The sequence below is a fragment of the Engraulis encrasicolus genome, chromosome 6 (genome assembly GCF_034702125.1).
Source record: "Engraulis encrasicolus isolate BLACKSEA-1 chromosome 6, IST_EnEncr_1.0, whole genome shotgun sequence".
Taxonomy (NCBI): domain Eukaryota; kingdom Metazoa; phylum Chordata; class Actinopteri; order Clupeiformes; family Engraulidae; genus Engraulis; species Engraulis encrasicolus.
Window position 1 is genome coordinate 36,715,862 of NC_085862.1, and position 14,478 is coordinate 36,730,339.

The 14,478-nt window shown below is 43.9% G+C and overlaps 2 protein-coding genes across 6 annotated transcripts in view; one reads left to right on the forward strand and one right to left on the reverse strand.

Annotated features, from left to right (window-relative positions):
* slc44a5b (solute carrier family 44 member 5b) overlaps window positions 1–6,895 on the forward strand; it is a 78,093-nt gene extending 71,198 nt beyond the window's left edge. For 2 of the 5 annotated variants that reach the window (XM_063201458.1, XM_063201462.1), the window contains 2 exons: window positions 157–241; window positions 3,180–6,895. In XM_063201458.1, the coding sequence (XP_063057528.1) occupies window positions 157–241; window positions 3,180–3,295 (201 nt within the window). In that variant the 3' untranslated portion in view covers window positions 3,296–6,895. Of the gene's footprint in view, window positions 1–156; window positions 242–678; window positions 871–3,179 lie in introns of those variants that run through there. The other 3 variants (XM_063201460.1, XM_063201461.1, XM_063201463.1) reach the window with 2 other exon arrangements.
* A 627-nt stretch (window positions 6,896–7,522) lies between these two features.
* Window positions 7,523–13,775, reverse strand: LOC134451202 (LIM/homeobox protein Lhx8). Its single transcript, XM_063201464.1, has 8 exons — window positions 13,568–13,775; window positions 13,190–13,333; window positions 12,857–12,978; window positions 12,342–12,562; window positions 11,574–11,677; window positions 10,683–10,778; window positions 8,942–9,170; window positions 7,523–8,464 (listed from the first exon to the last, which is right to left on the reverse strand). Exons 1-8 carry the CDS (start codon window positions 13,682–13,684, stop codon window positions 8,388–8,390), a joined length of 1,110 nt encoding a protein of 369 aa, XP_063057534.1. The 5' UTR covers window positions 13,685–13,775; the 3' UTR covers window positions 7,523–8,387.
* Window positions 13,776–14,478: the final 703 nt, after the last annotated feature.

The window sequence follows — 14,478 nt, forward strand, 5'->3', positions numbered from 1 at the left end:
ACCCAATTTTTGGTCCCAGGCCAGCCCTGGCCAGGCAGCTGCAGAGACCTGTGTGGAGCTACTGTAGGACACCTTCAAGGTGATTCTACTTTTTTGGGATTTTGATCTCGCTGTATTTCACTCACGAAAACTGTTGTGGTCTTCTGTGGTCCACAGACTGTGATATTCGGCTCCTACATGGTGGCACACGGCTTCTTCAACGTCTACTCCATGTGTGTAGATACGCTATTTCTCTGCTTCTGTAAGTACCCATTTTTAATTTACAACGGTCCTTAACCTTCTCTCTTCTCTAATTTCTCTTGGTGGATTGATTTACCTGCTTTGTTATGCTTCCTTTGGGCTTGACTTGGTCAGCTTCTGCAAGTTTCTGCATGACTTGGCTAACGTAACCAATTTTTTGATAATTTAATTGAACTAAAAAGACTTCTGCTGGGTGACCCTCTTAAACTTTGACGCTAACTGATCTCTCACATTTCCTACTGTCTTTTCTTCCTCTTGGGTTTTTCCTCTCTGCCTGTCGTCCTTCCCTTTCTCTATCCCTCTCTATCCTTCTCTCTCTTTATCTCTGTGCTTTCGGATTGCCTGCCTGCTCCTGCCACCCCTGTCCGCCTCTTCCTCCTCCTCCTCCTCCTCTTCCGCCTCCTCCTGCCTGGTCGTTTGCGGCGCGTCCTTCACCAGGCGAGGACCTGGAGCGGAACGACGGTTCTCCTGGCAAGCCTTACTTCATGTCTCCCGGTTTGCACAAAATCCTGCGGAAGGCCGAGCAGCCCAACAAGCACTATGCTGCGTCCTGAGGGAGGGGGGGACCCCTTGGTGGCCCCTAGACTAGACATGGGCCCCAGGCCCCCAGCCGCCCATCTGCACAGGACAATGAAGCATGCTAGACATTAGAGGCTTTGATGAGATTCTTTGACCGGCGTGGGAGGGGATCCATTGGAGGGGAAGGCTGTAGAAGGGGGCGGGGCAGTGGAAGAACCCTACAATCCCCTGCGTCTCCTCCTCCTCCTCCTCCTCCTCCTCCACACATAAACACACCCACACTGACCTCCTCTTGTGGCCCCTGCCTGTCTGCCTATCAGTGGCTGTCTTTCAAGTAGGGTGGGTGGGGGCTCTCGGTTCTCCCCTCTGACCCCTGTTGCCATGGCGCTGAACTATGACCTCCTACCTTCTGTCGCCTGGGCTGTGCTGTGCTCTGCTTGTCTCTCTGCCTCCTCCTCCTCTCCATCCTCCTCATGACTGCGTGTGTGTTCTAGCCACCAAGCAGCAGAGTTGCCCTCCTGGAACTTGAGACAAAGGGGTGTGTAGTCTGAGGAGGCATTGTGCTGCATAGGTCACAATAGCAAGAGGGGGAAAAAAAAACATAGGAGGCTCTTTTTTTCTCCGTTTTATTTTATTTTAGAGATAAGAACTGTGAACTTTGGGAGATGTTTTTTTGAAGCACAATAGCATCATAAGGCAGTCACCATGCAGACCACTGATTCTGTGTGGGTTTTTTTTTTAAGTTTTGGCTTTAGCCTGACACATCATCTCTTTAGTAGCTTGAGGCTCCTTACGAAGAACACCCACTTTGGATGATTGTTTTTGTTTTTTGCTCCCCCTAACTTAGTAAATGACTCTCAAGTGTTGCTTACGATACAGGATGTGTCTGTTTCTCGCTGTCTCCCACTGATGAGAGGCTGGACTTGCGTAACTGTGGCGTGGTGGTGGTGGTGATGCTGCAGTGCCCACGCCTGTCCAACACCCCCCCCTCCCCCACACACACACACACACACACACATACACACACACACACACAAGATGTGCTTGTACGCAGATGACATACTCATCGGGCCAAACAGGCCAACTGTCTGAAACATCACGCTGGTGTTAACACACATGCTGACACACTCATACGCACAAAGAGACACAGACACTCCTCTCAAAGACAATCACACACACAGACATGTACGTGTGCACACATAGACACAGTGTTAACGCATGTCAACACACAGTACTCGTACACTGAGAAACAGACACTCCTCTCTCTCACACACACACACACACACACACACACACACACACACACACACACACACACACACACACACACACACACACACACACACACACACACACACACACACACACACACACACACACACACGCACACACATCTGTGCACAGACAGACTCAGTGGTAACACATGCAGATATGCTGTTACACATGGACACACACACATAGACAGACACCCCTCTCAAACATACATGCACGAACGCACACATGCACGCACAGACACACACACACTCACCCACCCACACACACACACTCACAGACAAACACACACACACACTGGGCTTACACATGCATGCGCAGCTCAAGGCAAACTGTGGACAGGCTGCCAAGAGATCTGGTCCTGTCGTCTCAGCTTGAGAAGGAGATCTTACATGGAGTCTGTGATTTTTTCAGGAACTCTTGATTACAGTCTCTGGTACATGTGCCTAGTCTAAAATGAGGAGTTGCAGTTTTTTTCTCTTTTTCTTTTGTCGTTTGAAACTCTTTTTCAAATACAGTTTATATAAGGATGTAAAAGCCATTTTTGGTAAATTTTGTATTGCGTGGGGATAGTGCTGCCTTTTTAATACTAGGTGATACATCTGTTTTTGGGGAGGGGAGTGCGTAAATGTTTTCTATGACAAACCTTTTACAAAAAAACTCAATCTTATCTGTGACAATGTGATTTCCCTCTAAATAAATTGAATGTTTGAAACAAAATCTTTTTCTCTGTCTCTGCAAACCTTTGCCTGCCATTTAATCTTTCCCTCCTTGCTCACTTACTTATACACTCACATTTTCTAAATGATCCCCAATTATCTTACAATTTATCCGCTGGCTAAGTTGTGTCTATGAAAATGTCAATTTCCATCATGATGTTGAATCACAATGGGAGCCAGTCTCTGTCTCCACCTGCTGGTGACTTTGTTCATTGCAGGGCCTTTGGTGATGGTGACCATACAATGGCTCTTTAACAAAACATTATGAAAGCAATTTAAATGCAATCCTCCTGTGATCACAATAAAACCACATCATTTTTAAAATTATTTTGAAAACCACATGTAAGAATTGCAATATGATTTTTTTGAAAGTAGCTCTTCATATGTCAATGACTGTGACGACTAACCTGCTGCCTTCCCTGTCCTCAGTGGTTGACTTGGAGAAGAACAACGGTTCGGCGGCCAGGCCGTACTACATGAGCGGTGAGCTGAGGAGAATCCTCAACAAGAAGAACGTCAAACCTCGCTCGGCCAAGAAGAAGTGAAGCAAGCTGGAATGTTTGGTGAAGGATGGGAGAGAGGGGATCTCAAAAGATCACCTACAGTACTACTCCAGCTCTGTGGCACTGCTCCACATACAGGCTACGTGAAGGCAAAGACGAACCGCACACCACCGACGAGCTCCCTTTTAATCCATTTTATTCTAATATATGACGTTTCGGGCCACCACGGCCCCTTCCTCAGACTAGGCCTAGTCAGTGCCATAGACCGGTTTCAGAAACTGTGCCACAGACAGGCGAGTTTCAGAAACATGCAGATGCTTACAGAAAACAAAATATGACGTGGAAATAATAATGGGGTCAGTCTCAGGGAAGAGTTGAAGAACAGTGCTGTGTAAACATACAGCACCTCCCCTAAAGACAAAGGTACAACGAAACGGAGGGCTCATTTTCCTTCAAACGGAGCATACTAAAAGGGAAGGCTGTTGAACTGTAAACGGCCACGTCTGACAAAAAGGTCTGTTTTCTTGTAAATACATGTGTTTTTATAGTTGTTCATATCTAATAATACTCTCAAAGGTGGTGCCTTCAAGGTCCAACGTGTTGCACTAGTTGCGTACTGGAATTATCAAAGCTTGTGTTGTCTAAGCCCAGTCTTCATCTTCGTCTTTACCACAATCATTTCATACCATTAATTGACTTTAAAGCTTACACTTGCATGTGCGCTGTACGTGAAGGGTCGTCCAATCAGACAGCAGAATGGCTACCAAAAGGGCCAGGCTAACAATGGCTAACAAGACGTGGTTGCTTGATTGGTCAAGGCAGTGCAGGGGCAATTGGAACCATAACTTTAACAGATTATGGGTAGTCATGGACAAAGAGGCTTGAGACAAGAGGGCTTACTCAAGTCATAACAGCGTAGTACGAAATGATGGCGAGGGGAGAACGGAAATTGTATTCTTCTTCTACGGTCAGTATTGGAAGCACCTGGGAAGCATGCAATGACACTTCCGCGAGGGTCGGAGTGTGGAACAGGTCATAGGACAGCGTGAATGTTTGTCAGCTGTCCTTAATTACCCCCAGCAATTACTGCTGACCAACAGCTGCCGTTAATATGGCCACAAATTATCTATCATGGCGTCGCCCCCACTGACCATGTGCAAGGGAGTACGGAATCGCACCCACTGACCAATGACCATGCGCAAGGGAGTTAATTTTCCATCCATCCGTGTCCTCAGGCAACGCCCCCGTACTACACCGTGGCCAATGCATTTCCCTGCAAGAGATTGTTCTTATGTTGAGTTTCTTTGGTCATGGATAAGAGGTTAGGGCGTCAGACTTGTTGCCCAAAGGTTGCCTGTTTGTCTCCCGACCTGCCAGGTTGGTGGGGGGAGTAATTAACCAGTGCCTTCCCCCATCCTCCTCCATGACTGAGGTACCCTTTAAGCATGGTACCGTCCTGATGCACTGCTCCCTTGGAGCGGCATTGGAGGCTGCCCCCCCTGCATGGCTGAGGCATAACTGTAATTTAGTTGTGTGCAGTGTGCTGTTGTGTGCTGTGTCACAATGACAATGGGAGGTAGAGTTTCCCAGGTGGGCTTTCTCTTTCAGGTTGGTCAGCTGTCTGAACAGTGCGATCCCAGACTGAACTCCTACTCTGGCTTGACAAGCTACCTCTGCGCTACTGGTGTAAGCTAGAATCAATCAAACTACTCTATACTGGAAACGGCGAGACAGATGTAAGACTTAAGTTTGTCTTAGCTCGTTAAATTCGACCATTTCCAATGGCTCAATGTTTAAGGCAAACATTCAGGGGAAGATTTGAATTTCACTGACTTGGCTCAGGCAAACTGACATCAGATTTTGTGCAGTGTTACATGAAGTATGGGCCGGCCCAGGCTAACAGCACATGGTTCAAATTTTCTGAACATGCCTTGTTTTGACATGATAGACTGAAAACAGCTATGGGTGTTGTATTGTCACTCTAGATTGAAGAAAAGAAGGGAAATCTTACACGTTGGACCTTTCCAGAGAACAGCCTGTTATGCGCAATGCCACGTTTGTCCAGTAGATGGCATTATAGAACAAAGTGTCGAGAGTGCGACTGAACTGAAAGAATACTGTGTGTCAATCAGTCTCTCGCTCTCTCTCTTTCCGTTGTATTCCTAAATGCAGTGTGTGTGTGTGTGTGTGTGTATGTGTGTGTGTGTGTGTGTGTGTGTGTAAGGCCAAGTGTATATATACATTTTGAGTATGCGAGCTGATTGTGCATGGGGCACCCTTGTTAATCAATTCTGGCACACAAGTGCCCACATGTCTCCCATCCACTTTATTTCTCGAACAGCAGGTGGAGTGCTCTTTTTCCTCTCTCATATTGAGATTGTATTACTAATGGCACCGTGGCCCTGGCTATGTCTTTTCTACGTTGCGCTCCTCAACCTGGTTAATAATTAACATCCTATTGAGTGTGCTTTGGTCATAAGGGCTGTTACGTCAATTACTACATTACTTTCTGCCGTGCAGAGTTGTTGCCTGGTGAAGCACTCCCCTTCCCATTCCCGTCCTCTCCAGTGCTCCCTCTCCTAATCAGCGGGTTGTCGAAGGGGAAGTGAGTGAATTTTGTAATTGACCAGGCTGTGGGTTATTGTGCAGTTGCTTTTTGCTGTATTTGTTGTATAACTTACTGTAAAATATCATGACACTAACTCCAGAGAAGCCAACAGGTGGGGGGGTCAAAGGGGTCAGTTGTCCTTGGCCCAGGAAGAAGGGGTGGTCCACATTTGGGTCCCCATTGCATTTTAAGTACTGAGTGGGGGAGACTTGCAGATGATTTCGTACCGGGCCTGGACAAATTTGTCAGCGGCCCTGCTGACAGCAAGACCAATGTTTTTTTTCTAAATATCCTAACTCCCGTCCTGCCTTGCTCCCTTGCCTGCTTGTGGCCTCGTAATGATGCAAAAGCGCAATTCTCATTTGAAATCAGGATGGTGAATGAAGAATAGACCCCCAAAAGTTGTTGTGACTGGCCTGTCTGCGGAGAAACGTTATCATTTTCTCCACGTGGGCAGGGTGTCAGCATAACTTGAGGCCACAAGCACAGGCAGAGGATGGGAGTCTGCATATTGGAAAGGACCCAGACACTTAACACTCTTCTGGAAACACTCAAGTACATTCATGGTCATCTCATTGTGTTCAGAGCCAGGGTTTGAGCAGGTCAGGATGCTAAGGGCTTATTCAGGGAGGCCTTTTGAGGACCTTATTGTAATTACTGTACACGGAAGGTCCCAAAATGTCATCATAAAATTCTACATGTCTAAAATTCTAATTATGTCATCATAAAATTCTAATGTCCATTGGACAGCAACTCCGGTTTATTTGTGTATTACCAACAGGAGCGTACTGTGTAGTCCGTCCAGTGTCTCTTATAATCGTGTGTTAGTCAGTAAAGTCTGTCTGCTATATTAGAGGACTTATTTTAGTGTTACTTATGTTGTCTGCACCATCAACTGTGTTCTGTGCCAAAGCTTTTGAAGAACATGTGGAGGGGATTTCAATTCCTTGTATTTTCGTTTGAGCCAAATAATGTCACATTTGTTTGTATGTTTTGTGTGTATGTGTTTTTGTAAATAAAAAGCTGCATAATGACTGTGCCTTGCCCAACCCATCTTTAAGAGGAATTCCTGAAGTTCACCACAGACAGCGAGTTCACACAAGTCAGACACGTCGGAAGCCACAGTGCCAAGTTGTTTTCTCTCTTGCCTCCTCTCAATACATTTAAATCATGAAGTTGTATCTGCAGACAGGGAAACTCACACAACATGTCTAACTATGGAGCCGTTAGCATGCCGTTTTTTTATCGGCCTGATTTGTACATGACAGCATTTGCACCATTTGAATACTACGAGTACTGTAGGCTGTCAAATGCATCACCAACATTACACGGAATGACACGTGGTTTAATTCCGTACATAGACATGGCATCTTCCATGGAACAAGATAATGTATCATATGATTTTGGTTGGAATAAATTAAACCCCCCCCCCCCCAATCTTCAGCACTTGCAAGAGTAACACTAGATCTTGACACTGATGTATAGCCTAGAGTTACTCTTTAAAAAGCTTTAACTAAAGTAACGTGGGTGTGATACTTTAAAGGTTATCTCAAACATTTAAAACCCAAAGGCATCCGCTTAATCGTTTTTTTTGTTTTGTTTTTTTCATCTGGCTCTTTGAATTGGTGCAACAGAAAAAAAGAAAATCATTAACAGCACTGTGTCATTTTACATTTATTTAAAAACAAGAGTGTAGCACCGGAAATAAATAGAAACTTAAATAATTCATATGTACAACATACAGAAATAAAACAGACATTTTTTCCAGCACAACATTCATAGTCATGTATCAGCAGCATCCATTTCTTACTGAATTGGCAAACATCTTCAATATCTAAGCAACACAATGCTACACAACGCCAAAACGGTGCTTCTCATCACTATAATCATAGCCAATTCTTACAATGACCCATGTATTGGCTGCGCGTACAAAGCAATTATTTATTACACATACCGTGTATATGGCAGAAATGAGCATAAAGCTTGCACGGAATATGCATATAATCAGAACTATTATACATAAAGGGGTAGAGGTGGACCCTATTCACCTCAGCCTTGTGAACGCCGTCATGAACGCTCTACCAGATTCTGTTTATCAAAGCCAAACCTTTACCACGACCAGAGGTAGTAATGCCAGTGTACCACTGCACCTTTTTAACTGTCGTCAAATTGGTCACGCACTGCACAAAAGGACACTAAACAGTCTAAATAAGATCTGTGTGCCAAGAGACAGACTCTAAATGGAGCGTGCAGATCTCCCGCTGTGGGAGACAGAGGCGTTTAGTCCACTGTGTGGATCACAACAGGCCGTCAATTGAGCATAGCTCAGCTTTACACATCTTGCATCATTCACACTGATGGCTTTCGGTCTCAGAATGCACCAATATACCCATTTTACAGCCTGACCCGCTGATGTAGAAATGAACATTTTCCATACAGACCCCTCATCAGGTGCCAGTGGTGGACCGGTTTCCAGATGAGGTGAGGGTGGGGGTGAGGTGGGGCACAGGGTTGGGCAGCCTATGCCTATGCATGGCTTACGGGCAGCGGCGTTCCTGGATGGGGCAGTAGAGCCTGGTACATCACCGGAGATGGCGAATGAACTGCAGGTGATAGAAAAGAAAGACACGGTTACTATTAAATGCGATTTAATGAAGTCAATGAATACCTAAACTGAAGTCCATGACATGCACTCACTATGGATTGCTTTTTCTTAAAAAAAAAAAAAAAAACTGTTAATCTTAAATGACCTCATTAGACCAATTGCTGCATCCTGATTAATTTAAAAATATATACAGTATATTAAACACATACTCTTTGAGAATATTTTTGTGCTGAAAAAAAAAATAGATTCGTAAAAATATTTTTAAAATATTGAATAGATATACAGAACAATTGCACATTTCCATGATAGCCAGCAAAAGATTTTTAATACATTGAAAACAGCGCTCGGAATGGAGATGAAAATGGAATGGATAAAATAGAGCTTGGAATGGTGACAAGAATATGAAACAACTAAAAACAACCATGAAAGCAGGTATGGAAGAGGAGAGGAGAGGACAGGTGTTGTGGAGACTGACCGTCAATGTAAGAGTGCAGTGCAGAAAGCATGGATCCCTCAGTGGGTTCGTAGGACGTATACTGCAGCTCCTCCATGACGGGCTGGGGGAGGCGCAGGGGCTGCAGGGAGGAGATGGAGAGGCCAGGCATGGAGGAGGTGGAGGACGAGGAGGAAGATGAAGATGAGGAGGAGGGGTGGGTCGGGCTGATGTGCTTCTTGTGCCGCGCCCGACAGTTCTGAAACCACACCTGGAGGGATGGCAGAAAAGATTCATATCAAAAGCTGGAAACATGGCCCTTCTGTGGCTTAACAGTAGGGCACTCGACTACTTTGCAGCAGACCAGGTTCGATTCCGGTCTGGGTCCTTTACCAACCCTTCCCCGTCTCTCTTTCCTGTCTATCTCCTGTCACTAATACAGGGGTGATAGTGAAAAAAAATCCTGAGCCTGAACTTTTTCCCCTGCTCTAACGACGGCAAGATACTGCATAGTGACGTAACGTAGGCCCATTTTGACATATTATTCAAACATTTAATAGCCTGTGCATGACCATTATTCAAGCCTGATAGTAGAAGAAAACCCTGAACCTGTAACACTCTCTGAGATAAGAATAAATAATGGCTAATTATTATCAATGTTTTTATTTTTGCAAACTCTGTAAAGCCTGAAATCAGGCATGGAGCCTGAATACTATCAGCCCTGCTAATAAAGTCTAAAAGACCAACAAATATGATTTAAAAAAAAAGAAAAAAAAAAGCTGGAAATGTTACCAAAAGAATTACAAAAATGTCTGGGCATCTTCAAAGATTCAAAATGTATACTGTACATCATGTGTGTGTTCAGATATTTCTCAACCCACATAAGAATTCACACAAGTTACACTAATTCATTTTTCACACAAATTTGCTTATCAAAATGTAAACAGTAATGTCACAAATGTCATCTTAAAAGAGCTAAATAAATGAAGACGCAGAGAGAGAGGCAATTAAAAAAAATAAAATCTGTTGAGTGCTTCTTCATTTCTTCACTACTTGAAGACTTGTTTTTCATCGCCAAAGTTAAGCACCCAGTGTACAGGGTGTTGAACGTACTCTCTTTTCACAAATTTCCTCTTCAAGTTTTGATTGAAATGTAAACATATAGAGTTTATCTTTTCCTAGGGGCATATGACGCCTAGCAGTAAGATGTGACAAAACATTAGTGTCCATCCACCAAGTCTTCTATACTGTATATTCAGCTACTGTACTCCTTTGTCTACTTTTACATTTATGCGTTTGCTCTGCACTTTGAAATATGGGCCATTCCGCATGAAATTGGACACTTTGGGAAACCATCAGCACAGATTTTATCAAATCTTGGCATGGTCATGTAGTGATACAAGACAACCTTAAAACTGATTGCATTTGGGCTTGCATGCCCACGGGGACCCCGGTTCGAGTCCTACTGGGGTCATTTCCCGGCCCTCCCCCATGCCGCTCTCCCAGTCGTTTTCTTGTCTGTTCTCCACTGTCCCATAATAATTAAGGCCGCAAGGCCCCAAAAAATACTTTAAAAAAAAAACTAAAAAAAAAAAAACTGATTGCATGCCAGGGTTCATTAAAATCTTTTCCGATGACATCCCGAATTGTCTATTGAGACTTCACATGGAGCGATACATACACGTACAAATGGCAATCACATTTTTTTTAAAAGGTCTAATCTGTCCATCAAATGGATCTCATGTAAATAAAAGCACCTGAGGTGGTTGGCTGAGCCACTCACCTGAATAACCCTCCTGCTCAGGCCTGTCTGCTCCGCCAGCTTCTGCAGCGTCTGGGCATCGGGGTTGTTGTCCTGCGCAAACTGAGCCTGCATCACCTGTCCCGTGAGAGAGAGCCAGAGAGACATCAAGCTTTTAATGCAGAGAAAAAAATACATAACCAAGCAAGCACGCTGTGGGATATTTGCCATCTGCTTTTATAGCTAAATGTTGGCTGGGTCTTTAAAACACTTATGTTGGCGCCTTAAATGATGGTTTGAAATAGTGTCAGCAACAACAAGACTATTACAGAGAAAGTGTTTCACATTTCAAAACCAGTGCAGTGCATCAACATTGTCTGTCTTTTCGTAATCTATTCAGTTACATAGGGGAAAAACATTTTTCATTTTATGAATTGAATTTAGAGAGATTACACTGAACTCAACTAAAAAGGTGCCAACATAAACAAAAAATTTGAACATTGGAACAAAAATGTCTGCATACTTAAATCACATTGCAATCCAAGGTCTTCGACTGAAACCTTGGTAAATAAAACAACAAAAAGGATGAGTGTGCAGATTTTTCTTTCAATTTTCATTTATTTTAATTGAAAAAAATGACTAACACTCCATTTGACTTATTTTGACATGTCAGCCTTTCACTGTTCTCTACTTGGTCAGAGCACACCGACAGGACATTGTCAGGACAGCTCCCTTCCCCCTTTAATTTCATCCTGAATCTCCTTTACACATCGCCTTGTTTTGATGCACGGGTCTTTTATGAAATTTGTTTGCACAAACAAAATTTATGCTCCATGTTAGGAAAAAAAAGCACATACAGGGGCCACTGATAAAAAAAGAAGAAAAAAAACCTGGTGGAATCTCTTGCCTCTGTGGCTCATGTTGTTACAGTACCTGCAGCTGGTTTGCTGTGAAGCTGGTGCGGGCTCTCTTTGATGGCTTGGGCTGATTCACTTCTTGTTCGGTGGGCAAGGCTCCCTCCATACTGACCAGGTTTCCTATTATCAAACAGAGCACAGAACAGAAGCCAGCCAGTCAGGAGGGTAGCTACGCTAATCTTGATGCAGGAGGATCAAGATATGCCGTGCACAAATGTCTCCACTTCACGCTCCAAGTCTGCCCGGGCTTGCCCCATATGTAACATTTACAACCATCAAAAAACATGACATGCCAAATACCTGTGGTACAAGTGCAGCGCTCTAAACACTTAGACACAGACACAGCTGCCTTTGCACATTATTCACTTGCTCTGTCACGAATCAAAAGTTCTTGGGGGCTTACTATGCTCGCCTTTATTAAGAGGAGAGCTTGATAAAAAGTACAATGTTGCCACCAAGATGTTTCAGTTAGGTTATATTAAAAACTGCATCCGCCCACTTATTGAAAATAGAATGACAAGTGAATCTGCGGAGGATGGAGTTTAAAAGCCTCTGTCAGATGCAAAACACCATGGACACAAAAACTACCTTCACTGACTGACACAAAATCTCAGTGTATTGTTCACAGGGCATATAAAGCAACACATAATGTTGTGCATGAGATTATCAGAATGTCCTTTGACAACTTTTTATAATAAAGTCATTATGACCTAGCTGTTCAGTTAAATGTAGCCTACAGCTTCTCATCTGAGGTAAAATATGCCATAAGATGCTTCACCCTCACCCTTTTCCACGGCGTGTTTGAGGTTGTCCAGCATACAGTCGTAGTGTACCCGACACAGGACCTTATCCTCGACCAGGGCAAACTCCTCTCCCGTGGACAGCTGCCTCTTGCAGGAGAAGCAGGCGAAGCAGGCCAGGTGGTAGACGTTGCCCTTGGCTCTCCGCACCCAGTCTGTGGAGTGGATGCTGCGGCCACAGCACGCGCACCAGGTCCTGTACCTCCTGTGTTACGAAGGTTCAATGTTTTAGCGGTGTGACACACTACAACTGTATGGCTGTGTTTTAGCTAAGATGAGATTTAAAGTCAAAGTGAGGCAACCACAAGAGATGAGACAATTCTGTCAATACGCATTTCCATAAAAACAGCTGTTTTGTGGAATGTCAACAAATAGGCTGCGTTGATTCATTATTTACTGGCAAATGCTACACTACAGACCGCCTAATTTCTGTAATTGAAATGAGTGTACAGTGAATCACCCCCCCCCCTGAAAAACAGTCATTTTTTGAAAAGCTTACCTAAAATAATCCACTTTGCAGAACACTTCTTTTTCTTTAATGTAGCAACTTGCATGGCCGCCAAGCGAAGCCTGGCACACGCTGCACGACAGACAGCGCACATGCCAGCACAAGTCGTTCACCTAGATTAAACCATGATAAGACCTTAGAACAGAGATGAATACTTGTAAAGTAAAAATTTAAAACGAATTTATGGCAACTGTCAACAGTCGGCTACCAGTCAAGCAACACATGTTTCCAAGCTAATAGACAGGTCGTTGCCACAAGTATCACACCGTGTGTTTGGTTTAGTTGAAAGAAAGTAACAATTAGCAAGTCAGTGTCCAGTTATACCTTGAGTAAGTATTTATCCACAATTTCCTCTCGACAGTTAGCACAAACAGCCTTTCCCAAAACTGCCGGAGATGCCATTTCTTGTGGTGAAGCGGAGTGAGGGGAGAGAGAAGTTGAGTCGACGTCCAAGACTTCTGGTATTTCCTGATAGAAATGACAATACGCTTTATTCTCCGTTGAATTGTGAACTTCGTGCATGATAGTGCTAACTATCTGGTAGTTTTATCACGTGAACAATACGTAGCCTATTGGTGCCATATCCCATCACTACACCGGGGTGGAGGTCTTCGTCGAAACGCACCTGTGCGCGCACAAAAAAGTTGTAACTTTCTCTCTCCACACTGGCGTGCGCCATGCGGGATTTAGAAGTCTACTTACCAGGCGTCTTTGCAGACCACTCTTCAAACACCTGTCTAGTGCTAGTTGTTCCGCGTCTCCCTCACAGTCTCCACACATGACGAGGTAAACTACGAGAGACTCTAGTCGACTCTGCATCCAGGTAGCCAGAAGCAGTCTTTAAATCTCTACGCCCCAACCCACAAACACGATCCACTTGTACGTTCACCATGACAACCTCGGCTATTATTAAAATAGTATTTGAAAAGGACACGTTCAAGTCCTACAAACACAGCACATTCTCGGCAAGCGGTTCTTCGTGCCGTATTATGCTCTTCAGATCTGCATTAAAGAAATTCGGAAACGCTTAGCACAATGCGTTGCCCCCCAAACATATCAATTTCGCGTGCCAATCAAAACCACTGGAGAGTCTCTGGGAAAAGAGAATTGATTTATTTAATTACAGCAATTACAAGCTAAAGTTTGTCACAGATGTCTGCCCCTGGCCAACCCAAAGGTGAAGAGGTCTCATTAACTACTTGAGTTTTAATTGCTGAATGTTCCGAGGACGCATGCTTCCTTGCAGCCAGCAATTTTAGCACCATTTGGAAAATATAAGTCACACCCAATATCGACAAATCCTTTCACCACATTGATTTTGCTAAATAGACAAAAAATAACAGCTTTTGTTAACATGCTTTCTTCAAGACTTGCAGTAGAATGTTTTGTATTTTGTTTAAAATAAGACATGGGCGTAAGAAATAGCCTAATTAAAGAAGGAAGAAAGAAAGAAAATGGCAACAGAAATGTAGTTTAAATGAACGTTAATTCGTTCAGGAATACCCCGTTTCAATAACTTCACAAGCAACAGGAGCAAACAGACTCTGGACTTAATGGAAACATTTTACAGAACGAAGATGGTTATATTTAGCCTGGTTAGACTAATAGATGAG

Coding starts and splice junctions, on each gene's coding strand:
- LOC134451202 (XM_063201464.1), bottom strand. CDS start 13,684: ATGCAGAGTCGACTAGAGTCTCTCGTAGTTTACCTCGTCATGTGTGGA. Junction 12,979..13,189: donor TGGATAAATACTTACTCAAG/GTATAACTGGAC, acceptor GGTTTAATCTAG/GTGAACGACTTGTGCTGGCA. Junction 8,465..8,941: donor ACTGCACTCTTACATTGACG/GTCAGTCTCCAC, acceptor TATCACCTGCAG/TTCATTCGCCATCTCCGGTG.